We start from the raw sequence: 25244 nt of genomic DNA, 5'->3' as shown, positions 1-25244 counted from the left end.
CGACCTCCGACATTGCCTCATTCCCCACCCTTAGCATTGACGAGACCACTAACCAAGCACCACTCCCAACAACACCACTCGCACCTACTTGTTTCCCACCCATAGCAGCACTAGCTTCAACATCCCAATCTCTGTCACTAGCTCAATCTCCACCTTAATGTGTTTATTTGCGAAACAAGAGGATAAGGGAATTGGACTAGTATATACAAGTTCATGTCTGTATGACATATATATTTGTACATAATTTGTGTGTGACTTTGAAATATTATTATTATTTTTTTGTATATTTGTACAACTTGTTATATATGTACGTGTTAAATGCATATGTTTTTTTATCATATAACATATACACGTAACCTCTTATCTATGTAACTTCTCGTATGTGACAAATATACAAAAAATTTAAAAGAATTCATATATACATGTAACCTCTCATCTGTATAACTTCTCGTATATGACAAACATACAAAAGAATTAAAAAAAAATCCAATAATTTAACAATTTCAAATGTAACATAAAGTTTTGGAACTTAGTTATAATGTTTAGGGTCTAAGATTTAGGGTTTACAATTTATGAGTTTAAGGTTTAGAATATAGGGTTTAGGGCTTCGAAATAAAAAGTTTATAAGCCTTCTAAATTTGCAATTTTAGTTTAAATATATTCTAGAAATTTATGTTCAAAACTTTTTATATATGAATTTTTGATTTTTTTTTTACTTTTTCGAAAATACATACTCAAAAGAATATATAACTTTTCAAATATACATTTTAAAAATGTTTTTAAAATTTTTGGATATGCATTTTTTTTGTTTGATTTTTGAAAAAAGAAAAAAAAAAGATTTTTTTTTTAACAATTACACCGAGTTAGGTTAAAGGTGTTTGAGTTTGGATTAATTTAGTATATCATCCACTTTGACCGACTGAGCCTCATGGTTTTCCTTGAAAGAAGCTTGACAAGGTTGGTTCCTGGTCTCTTCATATGTGCCAAAGTCTTTTTATAAACTCTGCTTTGAAATGGGCATGAAAAGACAATTGCACATCAAGGAAAGTATCACAGATAGGAACAAATAACAAAATCTATAACTGCTCTTATACCTTGAAAGGTGTTAAGTGACTTCTATAGATTGAAGATTGCTGCTTTTGAGCAATTCAAAATATTTTTTAAATAATAATTTTTTATAAATTCTACCCCAGCATTAGAAAATTTATAGAATACGAAACAATAATAATGATGTTAATTTTGTAATAGAGAAAAATATTTTAAAATAAATTTTAAAATATTTAACTTAAATAAAAAAATATCCTGTAATCAAAATTATAAGATTACGTATATTTAAATGATATTGTTCTTTGAATAGACGAGATGAAAGTGTTAATACTTTTTTCACTCGTAATCATACTCTTAGACCTAGTTTTAATTTCGTAAACTTAAATTTTTTTTAGTAAATTTTAATTAATTTTAAAATTTTTTACTAAAAGATGATATTTTGAATAATCAATTACATCTTATAAAAATATTGATGATGACTTCAAAAATTTTTATCAAATTTAACGATCGAGTCTTTGAATGAAAAATCATTATGACACTATCAAAGGAAAATAACCGACTAAACAAATATAACAGTAACCCATTGCAAGAGCAAAACAGGTAATGACGATTGATTGGTTATGCAATTTAGTGAACTTCAAATAGTGAGAAAATGGTTTATGACTACAAAATGAAACATGATGTTACAACGTGGACTTCAGGTGAAATATCTTTCACATGGAACCTCAATTTCCGACGTCAATAGTTAAGAATTTGACAGCTAAAATAGTCTTTAACAGGGAAAAAGAAGCTTCCTAAGTACATTTAAGTACAATAAATGCATGTACATGTGGTATGCATGCATGCACAAAATAAAAATAAAAAAAAAAAGAAAACGAAAGCTCAAGTGAAGAAAAGGAAAATGAACATTAAATCATCTTCTTCAGTGCCCATTAAAGCTAACAACAATCTCAACCTTGGCCTTAATCCATATGATTGGAATCTGAAAAGCATTGAAAATTCTTTAAAGAATAAAGAAGCTACACCCAACAATATCGCTGCCAATTTTTTATGCTTCTCACCCATAATATCTGGCTAACTAGTCCTCTATTCATTAACTTATTCACATTTATAAAAATAACCACTCTTAAAAGATTTGGCTCCTCTCCAGTTCGTGGACTCGAGGTGCGAGTCTATCACAATTTTTTAAAAAATATTGAACAATTGCTCCATAGAATCCACGATGGCCACAAGAACCAACACCATATTTCTCCAACGCAGAGGTACATGATTCCTGAGATAACACATTATAATATTGTAAAAAAAAAAAGGTGATTTGTTTCAAATAATTATAAACTCATTTATAAATTAATAAAAAATTACGCATGTGAGGTTTTAGATTTTTTTTTTTTGTGATTTAAACGATGGAGACAGAAATTTTAAAAATTATTGGATATATGAATTCAAAAATTTTTAAAAGTTTTAAAATTTACAAATTTAAAGATTTAAAAATTTTTTTTTTTGATATACAAATCCGAAAGCTTAAAAATAAAAAAAATTTTGAAAAGAAATAATTAAATAATTTTATTTAAAAAGGAAAAAAAAGTAAGATTTGTCTTTTTTTTTTCTTCTTTTGGTGAAAGAAAATGAAATTACACAAATGGCCCTCCTAATTTGACCATAACATCCAAAATATCCCAAAAAAATTGAAAATTATTTCCATCTATTATCTCTTGTTAAAAAAAAAATTATTATGTCATTGACAATGGTTGATTACAGGGTCTTGTTTAAAAAAATTGTTATTTCCTCTCAAAATGTTAAAAAAATATTTTAATTACTTAAATAAATTTTTTACAATGATACCAAACATTAAAAAATTTTCATTACATTGTTTTCAATTTAAACTTTTTTTACTCATAAGAGATATTTTTCGGTTGAAAAAAACTCGATTTGAAGAAAATACGTTTGAAAAATGTTAGAAAAAATTAAAATATTTTAAAAAAATATTATGTTGTAAAGTAAAGAATAGATTATTTTTAGTATTATTCAAGTAAATTAATATTAAGATATATAATAAAAATAAATTTGAAATATTTTTGAAATAATTAATATAAATTATTGTAAAATTTAATTTGAAAATATACAAAAATACATTGTTAATTGAGGATTTCTTTGTCAATAAGAATAATTTAGTGGGTGTTTGGGTATTTTACCCCAAACCACAAATTTCAAACACCAATTGTCCCGTTTTGCAATTGATTGATTTTGAACGATCAAAAAATATTTTAATCGTATAATGCTTGTCCAATAATTCCTGCTATTCAAAAATTTATGTAGCTTGCAATCAAACAACATCAAATGATTGAAGTAAAATTTCTCAAATTGTTTCCAAAATAATTTTAATGCATGATTTTAACATAAATTCAAATTTGCCCTAAATTCCAATTGTCCAAGAATGATTTCAAGCCTTAAAAATTATTTGCAAGCCTAGATTATTATAGTATAAAATTTCACACACTCAAATCTCAATATATGACATATTAAATTTAAATATTACCAATAATAATGTATTAGCATTCTTACTTTATAAATTGATTGATTTTCCAAAATATTTATTTATTAAACACTTAACAAAAATAGACACTACCAAAACAATATTAAGAATATTTTTTAATATTAATTCAAAAATCTTTTATATTTTTTATAAATCATAGATTCTGTTGTACAGTAATCGACTCAATATTTGATAATATTGGCCAATAATTAGGTGATTTGTTGATGGAATGTTGAACTCTGAATTTCAATAACTCGATTCAAATCTTGATAGCCTCAAATATAAAAATAATTGATAATATTGGTTAATTGCTACCTGAAATGGAAAAACTAACAAATAAGGAAATTTACACAAGTTTGTGATTTTCAACATTTTATAAGAATTGTTGAATGTTTATTCATAGAACACAATATACAGTTATTTATGGAGCATGAGGAAACCTTTACCCAATGATGCTACCAAGTAATGCAGGAGGGTACACTTTTCGTTTTTGTGGAGAATGAATCCGTGATACACGGTGAAGGACTAGTAACCTATCCACGCAGACGGTATTGGTTGAAACTTGTTCTTTGCCATTGCCAGTAAATCACAGTAATCTCCATGATTGAAGCAGTCGCGAAAATCTGTGAAAAGCTTCTCAAACACCCTCCATTGGACTTTAATTGATCTAGAGTATGGGAATGGAAGAAAAACCTGCAGAAGATGAACGAGGCATCAGAAAAAAATAGCACACCTGCATATCGATTTTAAAATATTGGGAAGCTGATGAAATTTCAAACAGATTGTTACTTTCGAGAGATCTTTTAACCCAAACTGCATAACTCATATCGTCATCATGCTTATCCTCCTCCACTCTTTTCTGCAGTTATTTCTTAGTGACATACGGACAATACAGCCTTATGAAGTAAAAAATGCAAGTTTGGTGCCTTGAATGGGTCAACTTCTTGTTGCCATTCGTGCATGTGCAAATGCACACAAACACACACATCATATATATAGGCAAATGGGTTCTGTATGGCAAGTGGGAACTTACGTCTCCCTCCAGAGCAAGGCGTTTAAGTAAAAGAAATGTATGCTGATTTTCCTCCAAATTGTCAAGAACTGCCAACCAAATCTGTGAAGCAAGCTCATGGGCGACGTCTCTTGATTCACCACAAGCAATAAATTGATCTGCTAAAACAGAGGAAAATGAGGAGGTACTGATGGACTCATGTAATTGTCATTTCAGAAAGAATAGACTGGTACTAGCTACAATCATTAATATGATTATACAAGATGCAAAAGATCATAAAGTCTAAAACAAAAATTGCAGTTACAAAGTCGGATTATCAGATACCAGAAACTTGAATATTTTAATAGATTTTAAGCAGAAACACTTTTAATGTACCTCATCAACCCACCAACATCACAGGAGAGATAGACATTCAAGATGCATCTATCATGAATACATGGTACAACATTTTTCTTAACATTTTGGTTACCGTGAAAAGGAAAGGGATTAAGCATCGCAACAAAAGCATCATCAAGTAATAAGGCAAGCTAAATAATTATTAGAACAGTTAAAATGGTACATGAATCATCAATAGGAAAGAAATGCAAATCACCCTCCACCTTTATACGAGTAATTAGACATCAATTAATTGAAACTTTAAAACTTGTTGGCACAAAAACCAGAAAAGGATAGAAGCCGCACCAATTATGGTTCCATGGAGTATCCCAGAAGGAGGTGGCATAGTTGAAAGTTCAAGCTGCTCTTTCAAAAATAAATATGTATGGCCCACAATCTCATCCATCTCATTATCTAGCGCAAAGATGTGTTTACTAAAATATAAAGCAGCAAATCTCCTGAACATTAGGTAATAATCAAGTCAAATTTAACAACTAGGGTGAGAAGGAAGCATTTATTAAATAATGTAAGAAATGACTGATTATAATGTGATTAGACTACAAAAAATGATCTTGTGATTCAAAAGAAGATCATAGGAGCACAAATAATTTAACCTTGAATGTTTACAAAGAGATCATCCTCTTTGATAGCCAAATTATTTAAATTCATCTCCAAAACAGTTATAATAAAGATAATCTTCTAGAAAGAAAATAAATCTTTTAAACCAATCACATAGTGCACTAATTTCTATTTGATGAAAAAAAAATTCAAAGCAATATCAGCTGATTGATATCTTTTGCTCACAGCTTCCAACTTAAACAGAAAATGAAGAATGAAGACAGTAGTTACTCAAAAGGAATCCAATACAAGAACCATGTAGTCAGCTCAATATGTGTTTACATCGGGATCTCACTTGCTACAAGTGATAGACTGCTTTTATCTTTCTGTATAGCTTCTGAAATCCTTTGCAAAACATAAGATCAAGGAAAAGAAAGGCTGCCATGTTCCTGGGTTAAAAAAGGAACCCTACTGCACGTGTTAAACTGCATTTTTTTAATTGCTCTAAATTGTTATGAACTCAATCACTTGAAGTGAATAGCAGAGGTTTATGAAAGACATCAAGGAATAGACACTAGGTCTAAACCATAATTCTGAATCTTGAAGTTAAATTGCAGAAATAGTATATTCCTAAGAAGACAGCTAATTGCCTACAACAATTTGGACAACTCACTAAGCTTTGTTAAGTATAAACCAGAAATTAGGAAAAATTAAGTTTCAATGAACAATCACCTTATATGTAGAACAGGAGTGCAAGGAATACTAAACTTAGTTCAGAAGGAAGAGGGGGATAAGAGGAGGAGGGAAAATAAAGAGGGAAGATGAAAATGGAGAAGGAAAAAAATTAAGCATGAAAAAAGTGGCGTTGCTAGTCCATTCAACCTTTTGCTTAGTCCTTGAGGAATAGGTCCAGGCCACCTTTTAGCATGGCAAGCCAAAGGAAATGTCCTCATTAGAGCTGCTTTCCACAAGCATTCTCCATGAAACAAGTTGGCCCACTGTTTTCTGACACAAGATATTTGTGCCCACTCTGAAACTGGCACTCTGATGAAAATTTCAATTAGGAGATGATCAGGAAGCTTTCCAAATAAATTATCAACTGATGTTAAAGTGTCATTATCCCTATTATCTGTCATTACAATTCTGCAAAGCAAAAGCAAACTCCCGGAGATTAATTTTCTGACAAGAAAAAGTAGGAACATGGACAGTAAATGAAATGGAATATTCTTCATGTTAAAATGCCCTAGATAAAATTACTGCTGAAAGTCAGAAGCCTGAAAAAACATTATTCTTAAGACAGGAGAATTAACATGATGGTTTAAGATTTTGATACCAAAGAAAGCAGAGCCCCCATGTTAATTTTAATAAAATCATGTTAAGGACATTTCCAGCAGAACTTAAAAATGAAAAAAAGAAGGTAATGAAATTAAAGATTAGGGAACAAAGATACTCAAAAATCCTCCTAAACTCGTAAGAACAAGATTAGATTATGAGAGCTTTACACCACCACCAGTAAAAGAAAAAAGAAGTTACGTAGGCTAAAGATTCATTCAAAGTGTTTTATGGTAAAATTATCTACTATAAGCAATAAAAAACTTGACTAACCTGTTGTATCTTAACTACTAATTTAAAAAACCACCATAGTTGCATCTATACCAGCCCCCCCTTCCCCCCCCCCCCCCCAAAAAAAAAATAAAATTACACCCTCAAGCAACAGTAGGAAGCACTATGATAAAAGTGCCACAGATTCTCAACCAACATCTCCAATTAGGATATCTTAACATAACCAAATCCATTATACCAAAACAGGCTCCACTTATCAGTAACCAAAATAGTCAACAAGCATGTTGCCTAAGTCAAGTCTAGTAATTCGATGCAAATCTAATTAATGTGTGAAATGTGTCCATTCTTTTTCTCATCACAATTGAAGGAATAATTAACACAAATATCATTCTCCATTCTGCTATGAATCTGACAATGAAGCAATGAAAAAGAAACCACATTGATGTCAATTCCATGAACATTACACCAGAAAACAACTAACATGGGAGGCAACTTATTTTCATATGAAATTCAGAGTAACTAAGAAGAAAGCAACATGGGATAAATGAGTGTATTATATATGAATCAACTGAACCAGAAATGAACCAATTTCATGAAGATAGAGACGGAACAAATTGATTAAAATATGACAAAGTTGTTTGATTTAAACCGTAAGAATTATGGTTAGAACAATGAAATATAAAATGAAAGTTGAAAAATGCAGAATTCAGAATTCCCATTAATTTAGGGTAGAAAACAACCTAACAAGAGCACGGTGACTGTGAGAACAAGATTAGATAATTTCCTTTTTGGCTGAGAATTTGCATCACTCAGATTTTATACAGTAAACAGAGAAATCAAATTCAAGCTGTCCTTCTATAAAATCACATCAATAAAACTGAAGAAATTACATCAATACTAAAAAAGACAAACAAACATCATAAAACTGAAAACAAATTTGCTTGGTGGTCACCAATCCAAAACCACATATTACACTTTAATCTGACCAACAAAAACAAAAATGAAAGAAAGCTAAGAACTATAATTATTAAATGGAAGGAGAATGGGATACTAGCATTCAGTAACAAGATTATTGAACCTAACAGTGTATAAAAACTAGACAGAATAGAAGAAGAATTGCATTGCATGAGAAATGGAAACAAAATACGACCTGGGTTTTCTTGTTTTTCCCTTTTCTTGAAGTTCTCAGCTGGAAAAAGTTGAACTTTGTGAAAGAAAGACAGAGTTGGCTGAGCTCAAAACCTCATATAAGAAAAATGTATGACGTGATCGTTTGAGGCCTTTATTTTTTTTATGTCCAAAATGGCAACAAAGGTGTAAAATACTGTTTTATCATGAAACGGCGTCGTTTAAGAATAGAGGTTGACGTTGCTTTCCTTACCAGTAGGCATCCAAATAGTGCTTATAAATGCATTACTATTTTTGCATTTGACATCTTACCTTTTATTAAATTTTTTATAAGAAAATTTATTTAATTATTTTTTTAAAATTTTTGGATATCTACATTTACTAAATATTATGAATTTATGACAATTTATTTTTGAGAAATTTATTTTCGTAATGTTATATAATTTACGAAAAAGGAATTTTCAAAAAATTATAAAACTTATTGAAAATCTATTTTCCAATGTGAAAAGTGAAAGTTTAAAAAATAAAAAAAATTATATTAAATTTTTTTTATGAATTAGTATAATAAAAAAATTTATTGTTAGAAAAAACATAAATTTTAAAATTAATAAAAAAATTAATTTTGTTATTTTAATTTTAGAAAAAAATAAAATTTTATGAAACCCTACTTAATTAAAGAAAAAATTGTAAATATAATTTTTTTATAAATTTAAAATTTATCATATTTAATAAATATTTTTCATGAATTTATTAAAATTTTATAATAACTTTAATTAAACTTAATTTTTTGAGAAATTCCTTCGTTTATTTATCATGATAAATTTTTTCAACATATTATATTTTAATAAAATTATGTAGTATTCAATAATAGTATTTATTCAACTTTAAAAAGTTTCAACTCTTATATATTGATCAAATTTGATAATTATTTCATCACTATTCATAATATTAAAAGATAAAATATTTAATTAAAGCCTCTTAAGATCTCATTCTTTCTTTAATATTAAACTAGTAAGATTATTTTTTTAATTAATTTTAAAAATTTAATTGTTTAATAATATTAAAATAAAAAAAATATTTTTAAAAAATAAAAAATAAATAAAAAATTAATTTTATTATTTAATATTAGAGAAAGAATAAAATTTTAAGGGACTTTAATTAAATATTTCATCTTTTAATAGTATAAATAGTGATGAAATAACTATAAAATCTGTTCAACATATAAAAGTTAAAATTTTTTAAAGTTTAATAAATAATATTATTAAATACTACATAATTTTATTAAAATTTAATATACTAATTAGAAAAATGATAAATATATTGTGATGAATAAATAAAGAAAATTTTCCAAAGAATTAAGTTTAGCTAAAGTTATTATAAAATATTAATAATCTATAAAATATATTTATTAAAAATGATAAATTTTAAATTTATAAAAAAAATTACATTTACAATTTTATCTTTAATTTAAGTAAGGTTTCATAATTTTTTTTTAAGATCAAAATAATAAAATTAATTTTTTTTCATTAATTCTAAAGTTTATAATTTTTTTAATAATAGTTTTTTTTCATTATACTAATTTATACAAAAATTTAATATAGTTTTTTTTTTTTTTTAAATGTCATTTGATTTTTGATAATTTTTATAATTTTTTGTAAATTTATTTCCGTAGAGTTATATAAGATTTCTGGAATGGATTTTGAAAAAATTATAACATTGATTGGGTATTCATATCTGAAAAAACTTATAATAAAGGTATTTAAATAATTTCATTTAAAAAATTAAAAAAATATATATCATGGTGCATTTGGAAGCTTCAGCATCCAAATTTTCTAGCTCTCTGACTGTTCATCCGAAGATACCAGAAAAAGCCATGAATGTTGTCCGTACAAAAACAGCTTAACCAAACCCAGCTCGGAGGCATCAACTCTTTGTGTAACAAAGGTGAACTTCAACAAGATTCCAAATTTATGCAATTAGATTCTTCTTCTTACATGCAAATTCTGCAGCTTTGCATCAACTCTAAACCCAAAAGGCAAGCCCTTTTAGTTCACAGTCCAAATTATAAAAAATGGTTATTTTTCAATGGTCCATTAATCATTTTAATGCTAAATTTGGTGACATAATGGCTGCAAAGAAAGTGTTTGATAAAATGCCTGAAATTAACTGTTGTGTCATAGACAGCTATGATTTCAGAGTTTTCCCAAAATGGGTTTCTTGAAAATGCTCTGTTCGTGTTTTCGGAGATGCTGAAAGCGGGGTTTAAGGGTAATCAGTTTAGTTACGGGAGTGCATTGAAAGCCTGTACTGGTTTGAGGTATTCGGAAAGAGGGTTGCAAATTCAAGGGTGTGTTGAGAAAATAAGGTTTGTCCGGAACTTGTTTGTGCAGAGTGGGGTACTTGATTTGCACGCAAAGTGTGGAAACATGGAGATTCGAGTAGGTTGTTTTAAGGAATGGGAGAAAGGGATTTGGTTTCTTGGAATGTGATGATTGGTGGGTTTGCTTTTCAGGTATTTGCTGACGATGCATTTCAGTTGCTCCGAGAAATGATGAGAGAAGGTTGGCTTTCATTTGTTGTTTTTATGATAGCAAAATGCACTTGCTATGTGTTAATTTACCATTACCATGTTTTGTTTTGCTTATTTGGATTCTTTTTTGTCATAATATTAACCTTGATGCAGAAAACATTTTTAATGTTGAATAATTGGTCTAAAAGAAAAAGAGGCGCTGGGGGCACAAATTTAATTGGGAGAAATAACTGTAATGTATAATATAATCCTGGCTTAGATCAATAGGAACACTTGTTCGTTAAATATATCAAATTTATAGAAAAGTATGAAAGTTCCTATCCATATCTTAATAACTACTAAATCTTCTTCTCTCCATTAGTTTATTGTTGATATTATTCACAGTTCATCAATTTCCTTAATGACATTGTCTGATGTTGGCATCTCCTTGTTGCTTACTCTGTTTCCACTTTCAACTAACGTTAAAGAAATCACTCTGTTTCTGAAACGCTCTGCTTCAATAGTAAAGATCCCTGATTGCTTCACCTTGGCCAGTGTTTTGAGAGTCTTCTTTGGAGGTGGTTGTCTCATGAAGGTCAGCCAGTTGCATGGATTGATCACCTGACTAGGGCTTGAATCATATAATTTGTTGGCATTGTGCTTTAAGTTATATAGGAATATGCCAACAAAAGACATTATATCCTGCACGGCCTTGATAACTTGCTTTGCATGCGAAGACAAGCACAATAGAGATGCCTTGGATCTATTTAAAGGAATAAAATCAATGCAACTAAGAATGGATAATATGATATTGTGCACTATTCTTAATATATGTGCTAATGTAGCAGATTGATCTTGGGAAGGCAGATCCATGCTTTTTCTTTGAAATGTCAACCCAGTAATGATGTGGCAATGGGCACTGCTTAAATTGACATGTATGCAAAATCTGGGGAAATCAAAGATGCTAACAAGGTATTTAATGAAATGGATGAGAGAAATTTGATTTTGTTGACATCAATTATTGCTGGCTATGGAAAGCATGGATATGGACATGAGGCGATTGCATTATATGAGAAAATGGAGCATCAAGGGAAGAAGCCAAACAATGTAACTTTTTTGCCCCTTATCTTTGCTTGTAGCCATACCGGTTTGATTAACAAAGGGTCAGAATTATTTAATGCAATGGTTAACAAATACAAGATATTGCCCTGAGCTGAGCATCTTTCTTGCATGAGGGATCTCGTTAGGGTGGGCAATCCAACCCGACCCCGGTAGTTCCGACCCGACCCTATAGAGTCGGTTTTTTTTTTTTAAATCAGGTTTCGGGTCGGGTTTTAGACAAACTCAACCCGACCTGACCCAATATTATATAAAAATATTTTTTTAATTAATTTTTTATTTATATATATTTATATAATTATATATTTAAATATTTATATTTTAAAAAAATAATATTTTATATTTAAAAAGTAATATCGGGTCGGATCGGAATTGTGTATGAAAAAAAATTTAAAAAAAATTCGGACCGGGTTCAAGCTGAGTAAAAATCTGCCCCAACCCGTTGCCAACCCTATATCTCTTTGCATGTGGAGGCCAGTTAGAAGCTGCTTATAATCTGATGCATGAGATGAATATTGAACCCACCACATCAGTTTGGGGGTGCCATTCTTGGGGCTAGTAACATCTATGGCAAAACACCTTTTTAACCTGGATCCACAGAAGTTAGTTAATTACATTGCCTTAGCTGCCTTGTATGCGGGACCTGGTGCATGGGAAAAATGCTTGAGAGACACGTAAATTAATGGATGAAAGAACTGCTGTAAAGGATTCAGGATACAGCCTTCTGAGCTCTACAGAGAAGGAAATGGTGCTTTCTCAGCCATATTGAAATGATTATGTTATTATATTGTTCATGTGGGAGATGAAGCTATAGTTACAAATTATGTGAACTTTTCTCGACACTGAAATTTATGGCAAATGGTACAGAAGAGTTGGAGTATTGGTTTCGTTTATCGTCATACTACTGAAGGACGTCAATCTGGTTGATTAATGCCCTTCTGATGCTGCACGGCCTCTCAACATCATGGTAGTTTAACTGTAGCTTTATGCGCAGGTATTTTCTTCTCCACATTGGTTTAAACGAGTTTTAAGTATAGTGTGCTAATATATGTGCATGTAGATGTATGTTTATGCTATTAGCTATGTATATTGATAACTGTTTGGATGTATGAGCATATGATTGAGGTAGATTTGTCTATGGAAAATATCTACAGGCAAAGAGAATCTTTTTATCTTAAGGAGATAAAGGATGAGTATTGAGAGCATAAGCCTTTTATTAGATATCCTTTCTTAAGTTGATGGTTTTAAGTGAACACAGTGATCTACTGTTGAATCCTATGAAGTCCAAGGTTAACTTTGGTTGTCTGTGGGTCTAACTAGCCGTTCAATCAGTTACTGATTTTAGCCTTTTAGTGAACATTAGCTGTGGTCAATGATGAAAGTCAAATTGAAGGTTCTGACTGAAACTGGATGAAATGAAGGGTTCTATATTTTTGTAAAAGTGATGTTTTGTTTGTATATCCCCTCTGAGATGTCAAACATGCATCAGATTTTCACTTTCATTTATGCTATATAACTTCCCTTTTGGTTTAGTTGTTTTCTTGTCTTAAACCATGTGTCACGAGGGTTAGTGATCAAATCAGTGGTCTAGAGACTCTACACATGTTTCTATTTTGCAATAGATTAACTAATTTCTAATTTACTGCTTGGAATTTTTTCAATGGATTTTAGTCGTATTTCCTACAGACTTTACTTTTCATTTTTTATAAGATTTATCTAAGGATGACAATGGATCAAGTGGATCGGGTTGGGACAAATTTTCACCTGTCTTAACTTCTAAAATTTATGCTCCGACTTCAAATCGATATATATGTATAATTTGTATTCGATTCGAAATTAATTTAATAATTTAATTTATTATTATATTTATAAAAATAGTATTTTAAAATAAATTATATATAAATATAGTATTTTTATTAAATAAGTATTTTAAATTAAAGTAATAAATAATTATTTTATTAATATATATATACACATATATAAAAATAAAATAAAATAAATAAAAAAATATACCTCTTTATATATATCTCAAGATGGGTTCGGGATGAAATATCCTAAAACATGTCACTGATCCGACCTTTGATTTAAAAAAAAAATCTCTATTAATTCGTCGAATACAAATTATTTTGCTATCATTAAATATATTTGACATGCACCAAACTCATAACTAAACAAACTCAAGGTTGGGGATGTCATCTTGTCTTTAATATGAAGGGAATTTTGCATTAATAATTAGAGTTAAAGCAGTAAAATTTTTAAAATTTTTAATTCTCTAAAGTCAAAATTAATCAATAAGATTATACAAACAATATATATGCAAAAACATGCATAGTTTCGAGTCAGGATTTACCTTGAATGCTGAAAATCTTTTGGTTCAATTTAGTGACCTTTCAAATAGTTTCTCAAACCAAAAAGCTGTCAAGTGTTCAACCTTTATAGTAATTCACACGAACGCTTGTAAAAGAATCTTTTCTAAGGTATGGTAGAACACAAAATCATACTCTAGCTAGTAAGCATTTGCAAAACCTCTTATATTCTCTCAAATTTTGTTTAGACTCTCTTAACTAGTTTTTGCCTTGAGAGAAATTTGCTTATTACTTATAAGAATTGTACAAGAATAGTTACGGCTTGATGTTCCTTTTACAGGGAAAGTATTCGATCACATTAAGTTTAATGCATGAAATACATATTTTCATAATTAACTCCATACTAGTCGAATGCATCAAAATAAAGAAAAACTTTCTCTTGTTTTATTTTCTCTATTTTTTGGTCATATCGAAATCAAATTAAGTTCAACTTAATTTGTTGCAATTTTAATATTTCACAATTGTTCTAATATGTGTGACCCATTCGATTTCTTAGCATGTTAGCAATAAAAATAAGCATTGTGAGCCATTACATTCCGCTATGGATGAATCAAACTTTGTCTTCATCACTAATTCTCTAATTAGTTAATTTTATGTTTATAGATTTTGCTCAACACTAGCTTTATTGTTGACTCTCAATTGTTAAAAAAAAATCAATATGACTTGATAACCTATCCATGAATGGTCTTAGTGTATAATTAATGTTATTTTATCATATAGTATCTCAATTTGAACATTGAACATGAGTTAGTATCTACTCAATCTTGTTTAATTATGTTAAGTATTGTGCTTTACATTAACTCACAAATAAATTTTAGAATAATTTTAAACTCTTATTTTATTTTGGTCAAAGATTTCACAAGTTAATTCAATTAAAACTAATTGAAAGACTCTTTTAATCACACAAGATAATGAATCTCATCTTGATTACTTCATACATCTTTATATGCTTCATGTTTACCCAACCTTTAATCAATGAGATCGGTCGCTTGTCTTATATGTCATAACATAACCATATACTAGTCTTAATAGCTTTTGTTAATATTCTTTTATTGATAAAGCATCGACTATGAACTATTTTAGAACATATAGCTTTTATGCAATGATAATCTCATAATTACAATCTTATTGTAATTTTCTTACAAAACTTTATTTATACTTTGAGGACTTTATCATATAAGTATCAACATTGAAATACATGTAAACAAACTTAATGATAAATAAATATATAAGACATTAATAAGATATCAAATATAAAAATACTACAAATATAATAATGTCTTAGCCCAAATATGATTTAACTTAAAGGGTAAATACCAACACAATAATGTGGTAAGAAGTGATAAAATTAAATATTTGCATTCCCTTTGATTTAAGTCAGGAATTTATTATCAATAAACTTTTTATTTTTGTCAAGTTTTTGATTGAAAGATGTGAGAATCATTCTATATAACATTTTCAAATTGCAAGTTGAAACCATTGGAATTACTTTTGACATTATGACTCATAACATTGCTATTGGATTTCTGCTTTCTATCTTTTAATGTTATACAAGAAAATCAAAGAAACTATTATTTTTATGTGGATTGATGTGATTGAAGAAATAAAAAAAAATCAGTTAAAATGAAGAAACAATACATTAGTAAAATGTTGTCTAAATTTCTATTTTAAAGAGTAAAACCTGTATAGAAAATAGAATGATAGCTTATAGCTAGGAAAGTGTTGGTGGACAACTCGAATTTAAACCGATCCTCCGTTTGTTAACTCTTGATTCAATAGTAGATCTAATGATTACAAAATACAAAGTATCAACAACAAATTCAAATTTATATTTTATAATTTTGGGATTGGTTGTATAAAAGATTTAAAAAAAATCATGTTAGGTTCTACCTTTGATTTTCTTTTGCCATTCATTTTTATAAAAAACAATTATTTTTCTATTTTTTTAACTCTCATATGATTTCTTATTACTTATATTTATGTCTTTTATGGTCTACTTTTAGAAGTTTTGATCTTTTTCAAATCCAAAAGCTTATTTTCCCTAACTAATACACAGATAAGTTTATGCTTCACATATTCAAACCATATTAAATGATCATCTTTTATCTTTTTCTCAATTCGAACTACCCATAATTTTTCTTAAATCTTTTTATTTTTTTCTCTTTTATTTTTATCACACATCCATCTAAACATCTTTATCTCAACTATGCTCATTTTCTTCTCATGTTATTTCTTAACAGCCTAACACTTAATTGCATTATCAAGCCTTATAGTTGTTTTACTTTGCTTTAAACTTTAGAGGCATGTTGCGATTACACAGCATACCCGATGCATTTCGTTACTGTATCCTTCTTACTTGAATCTGTGATTTACATTCCTTTCTATCTTAGCAATTCTTTGAATAGTTGATCTAAAATATAAAAAATTACTATTTTTGCATACTACTTGGCCATCTATTTTAATCATATTAGTACTCGTTTTTCTATGACTACTAAACTTGCATTCCATATATTCAGTGTTAGATTTATTTAATTTAAAGTTTTGAAACTCCAACATATGCCTCCAGAATTTTAATTTCGCATTAAGATCATCATTAGTTTTAGCAATTAAGACTATATCGTTGGTAAATAATATACACTGGAACATCTTATTTTAGATAGGTCTAATGAGCTCGTTCATGACTAATACAAAAAGAAAAAGACTTAGTGTTGAGCCTTGATGCAATCCTAAAGTAATAAAAAAGCTATCAGTCAAGCCCTTGAACAATCTAGCATTCGTTGTAACTCTTTTGTACATATCTTTAACTATGTTAATATACTTTAAAGGAACTTCTTTCTTTATTAATGCCCATCAAAACACCTTTAGGGGAACTTTATCGTATATTTTTTCAAAGTCAATAAATATCATTTGTAGATCTTTCTTTTTTACTCGAAAACCTTATAATAAAAGCTTCAATAGGTGAATTATCTTTAATGTGGATCGTCCCAACAGAAACCTAAGTTAGTTTTTGGAAATTATGACCTCATGTAGCAATCTACATTCAATTACTCTTTTTCAAAGTTTTGTAGAATAACTCGTAAGCTTTATTTTTCAATAGTTCAAACAATTTTGTCTATCATCTTTATCTTTGTATAAAAGCACTAGAAGAATCTTCCTCTGTTCTTCTAACATCTTTTGAGCACATAAAATTTTGTTGAAAAGATCTATCAACTATCCTATCCTTATTTCACCCAAGCATTTTCAAACCTCAATCAGGATCTCATCTAGTCTTATAGATTTTTTTGCTTTTATATTTCTCAAAGCCTTTTTAATATCATTCCTTTTATTATTATGTTTAAACACATAATTTATATCATTATATGATATGTTAAGTTCACCTATATCATGTTCAAAATTGTTATTAAAGATTATCAAAATAATTTTTCCATCGTTTCTTAATCTCTTCATCATTTACTAAATTACTTTTATCGTCACGTTTGATGCATTTTATGCCATTAAGACCTCTATTTTTCTTATTCCTTATCTTAGCAATTTTGAATAACTTTTTTTTCTATCTTTTATCTTCAACTTTCTATATAATCCCTTATAGATCCTAAGTTTTGGATCTCGAATAACCTTTTTGGCTTTCTTTTTTGATGTCTTATATTTCAGATAATTTGCCTCATCCCTATTACTCTTTAAACTCCTATGACATTCCCACTTAGCTTTAATTCATTTTCACATCCTCATTCCACCATCAAGATTCCTTTTCCAAAGGCATACAAACTTTAAATTTGCTAAGAATCTTTTTAGCAACCCTTTGAATTCTAGTAGAAATTTTTTTTTCACATTACTTCTACATTCTTATCAGATTTTCAATCAACCTCTTTTATTAGTTTATCCTTAAAAGCTAAACATTTTGTCTACCTTTAAGTTATAGCATTTAATACATGATTCGTAAATTTAACGAATGCTCATTAACCCTCTAAGGTGAAAGATATCTAAAATTAATAGTTTATGTTTTATTTTCACACTCACTCAATATAACTTTACAATATTATAGCGACTTCTATAATTTTTTCTCATAAAAAAAAGTCAATTTGACTAATGTTTAACCCATTTTTAAAAGTCACCAAATGTTATTCTTTTTCTTAAAACATGTATTTAATATAATTAAATCAAATACAGTAACAAACTCTAAAATATTATCCTCGATATCGTTTCTTTTTCCAAAGTTATATCTTTCATACACTTTCTCAAAGTTATTATAATCCTCTCATAACATAAATTTAACATATAAAATTCTTTCTTTTAACCTTAACCACATCATCTTCAAGTTCTTATCTACAATTATTCTCACTCCATTTTTACCATTATCTTCATTGTGTACCAAAGTTTAAAACCCTATATTTCTCTCTCTAGCCTTTTTTTCAATTCACTTAATTTCTTAAAGACTCGTAATATTAATTTCTCTCCTAATCATGACCCCTCCTATCTCTAATAATTTACGGATTAATGTTCAATTAATGATCTGGTAATAGCCAAGTATAACTCACTCCCATAGACTAACTTTTTCGAGTGACGACCAGCAATCCTTACCAATTTAACACTATACTCAAACTCCAACATAACACGTTGCTAGAGGGCAACGATCCAATTATAATTTTTATTTTAATCTTTCATCATAATTAGACTATGTATCATGCTAGCCATCATCCCATCACAATCATCCGCACTTTATCTAGGATTAGGATCCAGTGTGGTAACACACAGGCTGAATTATTACACAATACAAATATGATAAAAAAATATAAAAATTATATGAATTAAAATTTTAACAAAAATCATATATAAATTTGATAAAAATGAAAAAAAAAATGAATTCATTTGAAATAATCATTACTCTAAAAAAAATTCTTCCTGCGTTAGTTTCAAGTAAGAAAAAAAATTGATCTCTTTTTCCCTTTTTGAAATAAAAAAGGGGGTAGAGGGAAGATAAAAACAAAGCCTGACTCATAAGTTTAATCTTGGTTTTAAGATTATGGAGCCAAAAAAAAAAGACAAGGTCCAAAAGGTGAAGCTAACACATTAACAAAGATTTAAGTCCACCATAACAAAATGAAACCACTTTAGGCAGTCACTAAAAACAGAACTAGACAGAACATAAAAGTAAGAACTGTTTGAAGTTCTAAATTAATAGACATCACTCAGGACCAAGGCAACCATGGATGGAAAATAAAGTTCAAACCCTCACACTTAATACAATCAACCTTGTATAAAGCATAACCACTTATGATATTGTTTCTCATTAACATGTGTGATTATGCACTTCCCTTCTCTGAATTCCACCTTTAGCGAGCTTCATACTGAACAACTGCAGTAAACAAAAGGTTTTGACATTAATAGGAGAGTGATCAAAGAAAATGCGAGTGCATTTCTCTTTGAGATGTGCAAGGACTTCAAGGAAAAATATTTCAAGAGTTAAACAGTTAGACAGTTGACATTCTGTGACTAAAAGTTGCGGCCTGTTATCAGTTTTTGGCTAGAATAGAAATCATAGATATAAAACATCATACTGATGGCCTGATAATACACGTTACACAATCACATCTCAAAACTTTCACAAGAAAAGTTCATGCATATTCAAACACCCAAAACTTTTCTGCACACACACAAAAACCCTAAACTTGTATCTGGTTCAATGTGCATCAAAAGTTTCATTTATGGTGCAATCAACTGTCGATTGGATAACAAAATCAACGTTTTGGTAGCTGTTGTAATGCTGTCTGGTACTGCGAGTTTGTAACAGCAATGAGAACAATTTTATTAAATTTATTGAACTATTAACATAGATTGATGAAGGTAAATAAAATGATATTAACCTGGTTGAATATCTGATAACAGTACAAGAACATAAAGAATAGAAGGAAAGAAGATAAATGATCAAGCTTCATCCTGAATTATTGAAATCTTCTCACATAGAATTTGAGTTGCTTCACCAAATCTCAAAATTCAACCGAAAGCATAATTGCTGAAATGGTTCATGAACTTGTTCAAGACTGCATATCCAAAGATAGAAAACTCCCAAACTTGAAAATGAACTAAAAGCAAAAGCCTAAAAACATTAAAAGATCCAAATATAGCTCATAGACCACTGACAATCACAGACTCATCAAAATTGGAACTTAGCCTAATACAACTAAAATATAATAAAAAGAAGTCTGATAGTCTTCAACCTGCCATCTTGGTTTTTATCTATTTGTCGGTTGTTTGCAGCAGTAGATTACTCCTTGAAGACACAATATGAACATGCACGTAATTGTATATTTTCAGGAGAGGATATTTGATTTAATATGAGAGGTTTAACATCGTTTTCTTTTTTTTATTTGAACATGATTGTCACAGATCCTAAAATTTTGCAGTCTTCGTCTATTATCTACTTTCTCAGAATTAACATATGTCCTATAAACCATTCGTTTGTGCAACCTCAACTTCTTCATTGCTGTTTAAACTAGTAGCAAGTGTTTTAATGGCAATTTACCCTTAGCTTGAGAATCTCACATAAGCTTTAGCAACAATTTTTTTCCTTAAAAAGCCAGAAAAAAACTGGCCTAAAATTACAAATGCCTAAATCCAGTATTGGGTCAATAACCACAGAGAAAATAAATCCATAAACAAAACAAATATGTACGGCGAGCTTCCTAAGCGCAGCATCAAAAGAAAGAAACAATTCTTGATACCTTTACATCCAAACCACATTTTGAAAACCCAAACTACCATCAAGATGCCAATTTCTAAAGAAAAGAAAGCCCAAAAGAATAAGCTGCTCAGACTGCTCAGACAGACAACGAGCAAAAAGGGGAAGACAACCTCCAAACAGTAAAACATGCTGTTCCACACAGTCAGACAGTGCAACTCATAGCACAAAGAAGAAAACCTAATTTAAATAGTGTGACCATTGGTATTTAAACCAAATTAGATAACTGAACTGAGTTTATTTTCGGGTTTCTTCTAAAAATCTTTTTTTTGTTTAAGAAATAAATCTCTTCCATTGTTATCCCTTACTCAAATTAGGTACTACATAAAAAAAATTCTCAACATATATATATTTATTTATTTAAGGCTTCCCCAATTTGAATCTGATTGTTTTAAACTTGATTACTGTAACTAAGAGTGACAAACCACATGGCTATCTGCAAAACTTTCCTTATCGGGCCACAAATGAACACAATAAATACAAAAAATGGATATACATATAAAAAAGATTAAAATGAAGGAAAAAGTAGTAAGAAAACAGCATTACTTCTTCGGGTTCGCTTCTTGTAAAGAATGCGGTAACCACACTCCCGGCATTGTATCACATCTCCATGCTTCAACGTGTTCTCTTGCCCACAGTCTTTATAAAGCCCAAAAAAAAAAAGTCAAAATCAAAGATATGGCAAATTTTAGGGTTTATTTACGGATGAAAGGGTTATACTACCTCCACAGATATAGGTAACAGGTTCAGGCTGCGGATCCATTGATGCTCAAGCTTTTCAGACTAACCTACACAAAGTGAACAGATTTTTACATAAATCAAATCAACTCAAAGACCAACCAAATTGTGTAAAGAAATAACCCAAAACTGAATTAGCCAAAAAAAAAAAGATATTTTAGTTCAGGGATCCTGTATAAAGGACAGAGAAAAGAGGAAGAGTACAAGCAGAGAAATGGAGATACTGAGGCTGGCCAAAAGGTTGCCGACGCTGAGTTTGGAATAGAAGCGGAAGCAACTCAACTCGTCAGGCGGTGGGTTGGGGTATAAAAAGGTTCACTTGTATTTAATATAGGAAAAAAAATATTGCCCATTTGTTTAATTTTTTTAATAAATTTATAGGCTCATTTGTTAGATTTGCATTCGATTGCTTCAAGCCCAGATTTAAAGGCCATAAGCCCATTTACTGACATATTGAATCAATTTATGATCTTAATCCAAAATTCAACTAATTTTTATTATTCATAGGACGTATTTTTTGGATTAATTGAATCCATGATTTTTTAATTTTGAGCTAAATTTTATTTTAATTTTTAATTTTTAAAAGTATTAATTAAATTTTAATTGTGTTATTTAATTTTTATCTTTTTGTTTATAAAACCATTTAAATTAAGAATAAATGTCAATTGATGTCACATGAATAATTTCAACTACCTCATAGAGGGATCAAAGTAAAATTTTACTCAAAGCTTAAGAGTTAAGGATGTTATTATTGTAAATTTTTATATTTCAAACATATGTTATAAAATATTAAAATTTAAAATAATATATTTTTATTTTTATTGTAATATAATTTATTAGTTAAATATTTTTATTTTAAAAAATTAGATTTGAAAAATTAAAATTCATTGATAAATTATAGTAAAAAATGTTATTTTCTATAAAAAAAATATTTTCTATTAAAAATATTAAATATTTTCTTTTTTTCTTTTTTCAAATTTATTTTATAGAATTTATTTTATAAAAAAAATAAAAATAAAAATAAAAATAATTAAATAAAAAATCTATTTTTATGTTTCAAAATATTATAATTTTAAAACGGTTTAGACTTAAAACTCTGCAAGAACATTTTAAAATTCTCTACAATTTAACTTCAAGCCTTGGGTTCAAACTTTCCTTCCCCCTTTTTCCTTTTTTTGAATCCTAAAAACCCCTATTTTCTTTAACCCGAAACCCACACACCATTCATTAAAGTTCAAAATGGTGTTGCTCAAATCCTAGCAACAATTCAAACCCAAATGAGTCAATTTAAAGCTAAATAAAAGCTAAAATTATATTAATGAACCAATAGTAAATTTCAAAATTTAATAAAATAAGATGTTTACAGTTAATAATCGACTGCTCCTCTATTATTCTTGTTAAAATTTATATCAAAACTTTGGTACCCTTTTAGAATGCATGATAGTTGATTACTCCTCATGGCTAGTATATGGCAGTTGACTCCTCTAACTAAAGTAGTTAACTACCCTTATGGTAAGCCTTCTTACTTTGATTATTTAAGTCCATAGTCAAACTTTCTTAGCCATGGAAGATTATTTTAAACTATTAAATAGAGTTAACATGATTATTCTTGAATCAACATTTTCATATTTTGAAAATATTTTCAACAATATAAATGTTAAATCTAAATTAGCTAGGCCAGTTATCATATATAACAATAGACTATAACCCGTGCGATGCACGAAATAATTTTATTCATTTAATATGAATATAAATACAAATTAATCTTTTTAAAATTATATTCAAATCTTTAAAACTCATAACATATATAAAATTTATATATATTGACTTGTTATTAAAAAATAAATTTTATGAAAACAGAAAAAATTATGTCTTTTCTTTGGATATTTTTGTTTACAATAATATTTATACACTTGTAAAATTATATCAAATAAAAATAAATTATGTTTTTTTAAAATAAAAAAATATATTATTGAATGATAAATTAAATAATAAAAGAAGTATTAACACATTTTCACTTTAGTAATCTTGACTAAATTGTTATACAAAATATGAAAAATGTTAAAAAATATGTGAAACAAGAAAAGATAAATTGAAAAAAATATTATTTTTCATAAGAATGAAACTGTAATAACATAAAATATATCTTAACAAATTTATTAAAAAAATAAATTGCAATAGTAATAGAATATATCTTAGAAAAAAGTTACTGAAAAATAAAAAAATTAATGTATAACACATTACATCTATAATCTTAAATTTGTAGAATAATTTTTTAGTGGCAATTAATATTAAATAGATAATTTTTAAATTAATTTTTTAAAATTTAAAATGGATATAGTAAGTGATAAAGATAATATTAAACTTTTTGCATTTATTTTAATTATAAATTTGATAATTAAAGTTTAAATAGATGTAATAATTTTGATAATTTTATTATTTAAAGATTTAAAATGAAAATTTTTAAAACTTTAAAAATCTTACATAAAATTACTTGAATTTTTAATGTCTTACGTAAATTTTTTAAAAAGATAATTTTTTAAATCAAGATAAAAATATTATTGAAATATTTAGATATACTTAATCTTTATAATTTTTAAACATGTTTGAAAGATTTTGATAAGTAAATAATTTTTTAAATAAGGTTATTTGATAAACAACTAAAATTATTTATTAAAAAAATAAATTTCATATTTCATATTTTTAATTTTACAATATATATCTCTAAATTGATTTGATTTTCAATTATAATTTAAATAATTTTGATATTTGAATAAATTTAAAATTATTTAATTTGTAATTAAAAGAAATTATCTTATTCTTTTAAAAAACTATCATATGCGTCATTTAAAAGAGTTGTCCACATAGACGCTTATGTGGCAAATTTGTTTGTATATGTTATTATATAATATATACTAATTTTTTTTACCCGTGCCATGTACGAAGTTTTTTTATTATATTTTTTTATAGTTTAAAATTTTAATTTATATTAATTTTTATATTATCTATAGATAAATAAAAATATCATAATCATTTATAATTTGTAGTTTAAAACTAAAATAATTGTCGATATATAAATTATTATGATAGAATCTAAATAAGCATTATGAAAGTTTTAGATTATGAAAGTAAAATTATATAGAAATATCAATGAGAAAGTTAATTTTTTCTTCACAATTACATAAATTTTTTAAAAGTATATATTATTTTAGTATAAAAACTAATATTTACACATGTGATATATTATGAAAGATTTTTTCATATTTAAGTTTGAAACTTTATCTTGTCAAATTTTTACGACAAAAAAAATGTTGATTATGAGAAAAAATCATAAATATATATTTAATAATTATTTAATTTTAAAAAATCTAAATTTTTAAAAAATTAGTTTATCCAAGTTTAATTTTAAATTAAGATAAAAGAATTTAGTATAATTTTAAATTTAGATATGTATGTAATTTTAAATTGAGATAAAATATTTTTTTATTTTAAATTATAAAAAATAAAGACAAAAATTGGTAAATAACAGTGATTCAACCATAAATTTTATTAATTTAAAT

General features: G+C 27.7%; 2 protein-coding genes and 1 pseudogene across 3 annotated transcripts; 1 reads left to right on the top strand and 2 right to left on the bottom strand.

Annotated features, from left to right (window-relative positions):
• Positions 1 to 3925: 3925 nt before the first annotated feature.
• Positions 3926 to 8367, bottom strand: LOC111280697 (uncharacterized). Its single transcript, XM_022868103.2, has 5 exons — positions 8239 to 8367; positions 6408 to 6668; positions 5274 to 5425; positions 4614 to 4750; positions 3926 to 4273 (listed from the first exon to the last, which is right to left on the bottom strand). The coding sequence occupies exons 2-5, from the start codon at positions 6659 to 6661 to the stop codon at positions 4106 to 4108; spliced, it is 711 nt and encodes a 236-aa protein (XP_022723838.2). The 5' UTR covers positions 6662 to 6668; positions 8239 to 8367; the 3' UTR covers positions 3926 to 4105.
• Positions 8368 to 9976: 1609 nt separating this feature from the next.
• LOC111280917 (pentatricopeptide repeat-containing protein At3g20730-like) lies at positions 9977 to 13422 on the top strand (annotated as a pseudogene).
• Positions 13423 to 19255: 5833 nt separating this feature from the next.
• Positions 19256 to 22027, bottom strand: LOC111280523 (DNA-directed RNA polymerases II, IV and V subunit 12). Of its 2 annotated transcripts, none has more exons than XM_022867999.2 (4): positions 21889 to 22027; positions 21670 to 21734; positions 21493 to 21585; positions 19256 to 19563 (listed from the first exon to the last, which is right to left on the bottom strand). In XM_022867999.2, exons 2-4 carry the CDS (start codon positions 21707 to 21709, stop codon positions 19541 to 19543), a joined length of 156 nt encoding a protein of 51 aa, XP_022723734.1. In that variant the 5' UTR covers positions 21710 to 21734; positions 21889 to 22027; the 3' UTR covers positions 19256 to 19540. The 2 variants fall into 2 exon arrangements, with proteins under 2 accessions (XP_022723734.1, XP_089613471.1); XM_089757345.1 differs by having other exon boundaries at positions 21909 to 21978.
• Positions 22028 to 25244: the final 3217 nt, after the last annotated feature.

Source organism: Durio zibethinus, chromosome 28, assembly GCF_047325235.1.
Source record: "Durio zibethinus cultivar Kanyao isolate XHJ-2024 chromosome 28, ASM4732523v1, whole genome shotgun sequence".
Taxonomy (NCBI): domain Eukaryota; kingdom Viridiplantae; phylum Streptophyta; class Magnoliopsida; order Malvales; family Malvaceae; genus Durio; species Durio zibethinus.
The sequence above is the reverse complement of the archived record's forward strand: the minus strand, read 5'-3'. Positions and strand labels throughout refer to the sequence as shown.

Bases quoted from the DNA above. Each gene is read 5' to 3' on its own strand.
- LOC111280697 (XM_022868103.2), bottom strand. From the start codon at position 6,661: ATGACAGATAATAGGGATAATGACACTTTAACATCAGTTGATAATTTA. The intron at 5,426-6,407 runs GTTGAATGGACT...CCTAATGTTCAG, and splicing joins CCTCAAGGACTAAGCAAAAG to GAGATTTGCTGCTTTATATT. The intron at 4,274-4,613 runs GTAAGTTCCCAC...CATCTTCTGCAG, and splicing joins GCCTTGCTCTGGAGGGAGAC to GTTTTTCTTCCATTCCCATA.
- LOC111280523 (XM_022867999.2), bottom strand. From the start codon at position 21,709: ATGGATCCGCAGCCTGAACCTGTTACCTATATCTGTGGAG. The intron at 21,586-21,669 runs GTAGTATAACCC...GGCTTTATAAAG, and splicing joins TGTTACCTATATCTGTGGAG to ACTGTGGGCAAGAGAACACG. The intron at 19,564-21,492 runs GTAATGCTGTTT...TGTTTACTGCAG, and splicing joins CAAGAAGCGAACCCGAAGAA to TTGTTCAGTATGAAGCTCGC.